The sequence below is a fragment of the Monodelphis domestica genome, chromosome 2 (assembly GCF_027887165.1).
Source record: "Monodelphis domestica isolate mMonDom1 chromosome 2, mMonDom1.pri, whole genome shotgun sequence".
Lineage (NCBI taxonomy): Eukaryota > Metazoa > Chordata > Mammalia > Didelphimorphia > Didelphidae > Monodelphis > Monodelphis domestica.
The window spans coordinates 192733382-192740359 of NC_077228.1; the positions used below are offsets into that span (position 1 = coordinate 192733382).

The 6978-nt window shown below is 47.5% G+C and overlaps 1 protein-coding gene across 1 annotated transcript; it reads left to right on the forward strand.

Moving 5' to 3' along the window:
* The first annotated feature begins 356 nt into the window (after nt 1-356).
* On the forward strand, nt 357-6659 carry SOST (sclerostin). Its single transcript, XM_001362146.4, has 2 exons — nt 357-1088; nt 4538-6659. Exons 1-2 carry the CDS (start codon nt 869-871, stop codon nt 4960-4962), a joined length of 645 nt encoding a protein of 214 aa, XP_001362183.1. The 5' UTR covers nt 357-868; the 3' UTR covers nt 4963-6659.
* The last annotated feature ends 319 nt before the right edge of the window (nt 6660-6978 follow it).

The window sequence follows — 6978 nt, forward strand, 5'->3', positions numbered from 1 at the left end:
ATAACAAGACGATGAACCTTATTCTTCACAAGAACCCTGTAAGGGAGGTACTCTTATAATCTCTCCATTTCCAGAATTATAAGTCACTTAACTCTTTAATTAGTCATTACGCATTAATAAGTCATTAATGACTTACCCTAGGGCACACAACCAGGAAGTGTCTGAGGGAGGATTCGAACTTAGGTTTTCCTGACTCCAAGTCTCATACTCTCTTCTATGATCATCACTGTCATAAAGCCCTGCATCTTCAGGGTTTGTGACTGACATCACTGAGTTCGCTCTCTCTTTCTAAGGGAGTACAAATTACAAAGACAAGGGGGGTTGGCTGGGTAGAGGCACACCCTGTATGTGATTTGTATTTGCTGATGACAGCTCTCTGAACTTACACACATTGTGAGAGTCCAAGTCTTCCTGAAGGAGACTTGGGAAGTTTGCTTGTTAAACTGGGATCCAGCTTGTTTTGAGACAGATAAAGGGGTCCAGAGACGTCATCCGTCTGAGGAGGAAAGCAGCTTTTGAATAACCGAAAAAGAGCTGGACGCTGAAAAGGACCCCTCTTCCTTATGGATCTGCCAGGCATGAACCTAGACATTCCAAACTACCTGGGAAGAGACTGGAGCTATTTGGAAGTTTAGACAGCCTGGGAAGAAAAGTGGTGAAGTGGGTTGGCTCTGAACACACCCCTTTGCCTTCCCTCTCGATTTCCTACCACCCCTCCCCCCAAGTGAAATGTGGGGCTGGCCTTTCTCTGTCTGTAACCCCATTGGCTGGTGAAGCGGCAAAGGGGGATTTAAAAAAGGAGAAAGTGCTCCAAGGACTGGAGCCTGTGAGTGCTGAAGGTTTGGTTGCCCCCACTTTGGCTGGCACCATGAAGTTCCCTCTAGTCCTCTGCCTGGTGTGCCCGCTGGTCCAGGTTGCCTTCCACTCTGTGCGAGGGTGGCAGGCCTTCAAGAATGATGCCACGGAAATCATCCCTGAGCTCAGTGAGCAACCTGAGCCTCCTCCCGACCTGTCGAACAGCAATAACAAGACGATGAACCAGGCGGAAAATGGAGGGAGATACCCACACCACCCTTTGGAGCCCAAAGGTATTCCAAGTACCAAAGTCAGAGAAAGGGTGAGAGGGTTGTCCTGTATGAGGGCCCCTAACTGTGGGTGCCAAGGTATATTCAGCAGGGTTCCAGAATCGTGCATGACATGGGGGAAATAGTTCTTTCCATCACCAGGGGATGCCCAGCTCTGCCTAACCAAGACAGTAGTGCCATAGTTCCCTAGCTTCACCACCCCTGGGTAGTCTGGTGGCTGGAAAAGTTGGAGAATTCCCTTCTTTATAGAACTTTTAAAGAATGGGGGAGGCAATCCTCTGTTTTGGACCCACAAAGTGCTCCAGGGGACCAGGCAGGGAAGGTTACCTGCAGTGTCAGGATTTGGTCCCCGCAGTAGGAAGTAGGGTAAAGAGCTGTCAGTGAGTGCCCCAGAATGCAGCAACTGTGATAGATGTGTCTCACAGATGCAATTATCAATTATGGGAGTGGATGGAGTAAAGGGAATATAAATGATGATAGGAACTTTTAGAGTTGGAAGGAACCTCAAAGGCCAGCCCTAGTTCAACCTCCTCCTTTTACAGATGTGGAAACTGAGGCCTGTGGAGGTGTAGTAACTTTTCCAAGGTTATACAGGTAGTAAATAGCAGGTCCTGTGATTCCAAATTTAGGATCCCCCCCCCCCATTATACCTTGCAGCTTCCTGGGCAAAGTACAGGAACCAGAGGCTCAGCTTCTGAGAAAAAGAGAATCAGAGGAGTGTGAAGATCAGGGCAAATAAACCCAATTCTTTACAGGCAGAATGGAAAGGAAAAGTCTATCCTAAAAATCTGGTTCCGTTTGGTGTTGATAGGGGAAGGGGCAGTACTAAGTGAGAATTTTCAGATTTTTGACTTAGCAAGGTCAGAAGAGTAACCCTTTGCACTTAAGTGCCCACAGTGTGGGTGGGTGTGGTTTTTCTTTTCTTTCCTTTCCTTTCCTTTTTTTTTCCTTTCTGCTTTCTGGTTTCCAGAACTTCTCTCTGTCCCCTCACAGTACGCAGGTATTTTAATAGCATCTGCAGTGGGCATGGGGCATATTGGATTAACAGATCCTCAAACTTAATCTGAAGCTACAAAGTTAGTGGGAAATCTTATTTGAGAGTCTCTCAAAATAACAATAAGAAGCAAGAAAGACTTGATGTAAAATGAAATCAGCCACAGACAAGACCACCATCACAGTGAGGAAGAGAAGGGGTTACAAAGGCTGGCTTAGCATTTCTCTTCCATGTGTTTGTGATGAAGGGGTCCATCCAGCTTATTCAAAGAGGTCTTCAGGAAAGGAGAACCGAAACATGGGGGTCATTCTGCAGAGGTAAACATGAACAGGAATACAATCCTAGCTCCTAAGGATGTGAGATCTAGAAACTAGCAGGGCAGGACCTGGTTTCTGAGTTCTACCCAATGTAGTCCAAACTCCAAAAAGGCCTGTAGGGAATAATAGTAACTAATTGTTAAATGTACCTTAAGGTTTTATTTTGTTTTTGTGTTTTATATACACCATCACAATCCTGTGAGGTCTATAAATATCATTATGCCCATTTTACAGATTTTACAAATCTAAGGTTTGGTGGAGGAGGAGTTACATGAGTAAACACTGTTGCCCTGAGGATCCTACCTCTCAAAATACCATCTCTTTCTCTGCAAAGGAAGTGCAGAGAAATAAGAATAGTGCTAGGCAGCACTATTCTTAGCCTTAGATTCCTCTTTCCCTAGGCAAACACTGGCCACCCCCACACTCTACAATCCCAGCTCCAAAAGGAGGAGTACAGCCTGGTGAGGGAAACCAAGTATAAGAACTCTGGAGCCAAAGCTAGCTCTGCTGCCCACAGGTACCCTCTTTGGTGTGGTGCCTCTGGGCCCCAGGAATATCCGTGGGAGAAGCCTCTTTCTTCCCCTCTTGTTTTCAGTCCTGGAGACCATTTTCATCACTTTTGTCTCCAAATTTTCTCTGTCTCTCTGTCTCTATCTCTCTCTGTCTGTCTGCTGTCTGTCTGTCTCTCTCTATGTCTCTCTGTGCCTCTATTTCTGTCTTTGTCTGTATGTCTCTCAGCAGTCAGTACAGTTTGAAAGAATTCAGGGTCCAGCCTAGGCATGGGAGATGTGGCCATCCCACAGAGGGGACATCACCACCATTCTAGTCTCCTCTGGTACTCAACCACCCTACTCTTTGTAAGACTCTTGTTGCTACTAGCACCCTGAAGATCATGGACCTAGAACTGGAAGGGGCTTTCCAGGCCATCGAGGCCAATCCCCTAATTTTACAGATGGAGAAACTGAGGCCCAGAGAGATTAGTTTGCTCGCTCAAGGTCACACCGACTTCCAAAGAGAGATGTGAACCCTGGTCTTCTAACTTCACCTTACCATTCACATATAGGTTTTTGGTCAGAGCTCAGCTCCCTTTCTTGGTTTAGGGTTTTCAAAGCACCCTACCTAATTTAAAGTGAGATGGGTACTATTAATACCCTTTTCTTGAAGATAGAGAGGTTACTTGGCAGTTGGGAAGTATATGAGGCATATTTTATACACTGTGCCACCAAGCTGCCCACACTTGGAAAGAATGCTGTGTCTTCTTCATCTAACTCTGAGTCTTGAAAACTGAGATTTTTCTCCCAGAGTACATATAAACCTGATTCCCTACCAAGTTCATTCACAGGGTTTATATTGTTCCTAAATCCCCATTTCCTGAGCCAACAGGATCTGTATCCGGCCTTGTTGTCCTATTGATTCCCCCCCCCCCCCCCCCCCCCGTCTCTGTCTGTGTGTCTGTCTGTCCCCCCCCCCCCCTCTGTCTGTCTGTCTCTCTTGGAACAGAGGCATTCTGCCAGTTTTAAACTTGAGGAAAGCAGCTCATTTTGACTGATGAAAAGGGATGCTTCATTCCATAGCACGATTAACATTAAGTGAGTTGAACCCTCACTTTCTGCTGGACAAACCAGCGCCCTTGATCATCCTTCCGCATCCCTTCTCTGACAGCAGTGGCTGTCAAGTTTAATCTAGCATTAGGGGAAAGAAACATCTGGGAGTAGGCCAGCACCAGGCAAGAGGGACTTGGAGAGCCCAGAAAATTGTCTAGGTCAGGGTGGGTGAGGCAGGTGTAAATAATTGCTTTGAGTGACCCGATGTGGTTTATTTCCAGGCAACTCCGGGTGTGAATGCAGTTAGTCTCAAAAACTCTAATGTACAGGCAATAGATAGCCCTGTATACATAATACACAGGTGGGAATGCAGGGCATCCTTTGAGCCCCCTCAAAAAGAAAGAACGTGACTTGTAGGACAGACATGAGGGAAAGGGCTCCTGGGTTTGGGATTGAGATGGAGGGAGGGGAAGAGGGAGGCCAGAGTGCGTGCAGCCTAAGGAAACTGGCTAGCCCTGAAGAGGTTAGGGGAGCTATAAGCCCAGATCGCCCCCTCCTCGCCGGACCCTAGCACCTCCTTTTCCCATGTTTCCCCAGACGCATCGGACTACAGTTGCAGGGAGCTGCACTTCACCCGCTACATCACCGACGGGCCCTGTCGCAGCGCCAAGCCAGTCAACGAGCTGGTGTGTTCCGGCCAGTGCGGGCCCGCACACCTGCAGCCCAACGCCATCGGGCGCAAATGGCTGTGGCGCCAAAGCGCAGCGGACTACCGCTGTATCCCAGACCGCTACCGCACGCAGCGGATCCAGCTGCTGTGCCCGGGTGGCGAGGAACCCCGGACTCACAAGATCCGCGTGGTGGCCTCCTGCAAATGTAAGCGCTACACCCGCTTCCACAACCAGTCGGAGCTCAAGGACTTTGGCAAGGAGGCCTCTCGGCCGCCCAAGAACAAGAAGCCCCGGCTGTCCCGTGTCCGGAGCGGCAAGTCCAAACAGCCCGAGCTGGAGAATGCTTACTAGAACGTCCCTAAACCCTGTCCCAGGCCGCTTCTCCCTCCAAGACCTGCCAGCGCCGAGGTTGCCCCCCGACGGCGTCTGGGTCTTTTTTGTTTTGTTTTGTTTTGCCTGAAGCCCAAGGTAGGGTCTGTCTTCCCCAGATCTCTGAGCCTGAACCTTCTAGCGAAGCAGACAGATAGCCGGGCCACTGGGACGGGAGCCAGGTGGCGGGGAGGGGGCCTCCTGGCCTGCTTTTAACTGGCAGTTGGGTCTCTTCTCTTTTTAGGAAGCGGAGGGTAGGGCAAGTAGGAGCTACAGCCACTGAGACACTGCCTCCCCTTCTCCCTCTCTCCCCCATCCGCCCCATCACCTCCACACAGGAGTTCACGAAGGAGAGTCCCCAAAGTACCCCCATCCCTTCCACTCATTCGTTTTCCCTCCTAGGGTTAAAAGAGCCTTGGGGAATATTAAGCCCAGGACTTTTCGACCTCTGGTATATTTATGTCCTACTGATCAGAAAAGAAAGTGACGTGAGATTAGTCCTCCTTTGCTTCCTGGTCCCGCTTCTATTTGAATACTTTTAAGGTGTAACATCAGGTTGTCAAAAAGGAAAACTCCGCTTTTAAACTGGAAGGAGAAATATTGGACCAGATGATTTCGAAGGACATAACCAGCTCTGCAAATCTGAGCTATGAGATCATCTCGCCCTCCCACCAAAAGCTAGGTCTGTTTGCTAGTGTTCAAGGCGGGTGGGGAGATGGGTTTCTTTCACAGCCTGGCTTTCTAGTTCAGTTTTAAGAAAAATTCCCCCCCACCCCGGGGGTGGTGTGAGGGTTGCAGAGTTAATATAGTTTGCAAAGCTTGTGAACTTTCATTTTCAGCCACTGCTGAATTGTCTGTAGGGCAAGGAGATGGGCTACCTCCTCTCACAGAAAGCGAGTAAGAGATTTAGAGCAAGCCCGGAGGGAGGGTATTGGAGAGAAAGCAGCTAGAGACATCCTGGCCCTCCTTCCCCAAAGGACCATTCCATCCCTGCCCTAACCCCTTCTTTCTTACTTTAACCGCTGCAAAATTCTCTACTGACCCAGCGTCCCTCCCTTCCCCCCAGTACCTGGGGTCGGTGCCCGCGGGCACTTTTGGCAGAGGCCAGTGTTGGTTCATTGTAAAAGATGAGCCAGTCCAAAGGCCTAGTCCGAGCACATGTAATTCACTGGCACATTCCTATCCTGAAAATAGCTTAGCACCATGCAATACATGTGTTGATGCTCCTTTCATTAAAAGATTATTATTAGAAAGCAAAAGCAAAAAAAGCAAACAAAAAATTGCAACTGCTGTACATATGCTGAAAAACCACAAAATGCAGTAACTACAGTCCAAAAATCTTTCAGTGAAACATTTCCAGATACTTCTTACTGTATAATTTCTAAAACGTTTTGTTGTGTGTGCGTGGTTTTTTTTTTTTTTTAAGTGTATTCAATGTGAAAGCCTGCAGGTCTGGTAGCTTACATTTGCAGTCCCTTCAGATAGGACCCTGACGCAGGAATGAAAGTAATTGTTTTTAAAAGAATAAGTTACATATTTATTTTCTTGTTTAAGTTATTTATGCAAAAGTATTTTTCTCATAGAGAACAAAAATTAATATTGCTTTATGAAATAACAGTTTGGTCTCTGAGGATTTCAAATGTATTGTTAATAAAGCCAACAGATTATTAAAGAAAGGATGTGGGCTCTCTCTCTCTTTTTTTTAACTACACAAATCTTATTTCTGTCACAGGCACTACCATTCTTCTAGTCACCTAAGCTTGACACCTCAGAGTCACCTTTGACTCCTCCATCACCTGAATCAATTCAGTCACTAAGGACTGCCAGTTTTTGCTTTGAAATGTTTCCCTGTATCCACCTCTAACCTTTCCATTTCTACTATACTCAGAAGGGTCCAGCCCCCCCATAGCCTCCAGCCTGCACTTCCATTGTAGTCTTCTAACTGGGTGTCTTTAGGTCCTGTTTTTCTCCCAACACAATTCATCCTCTCCACAGTTG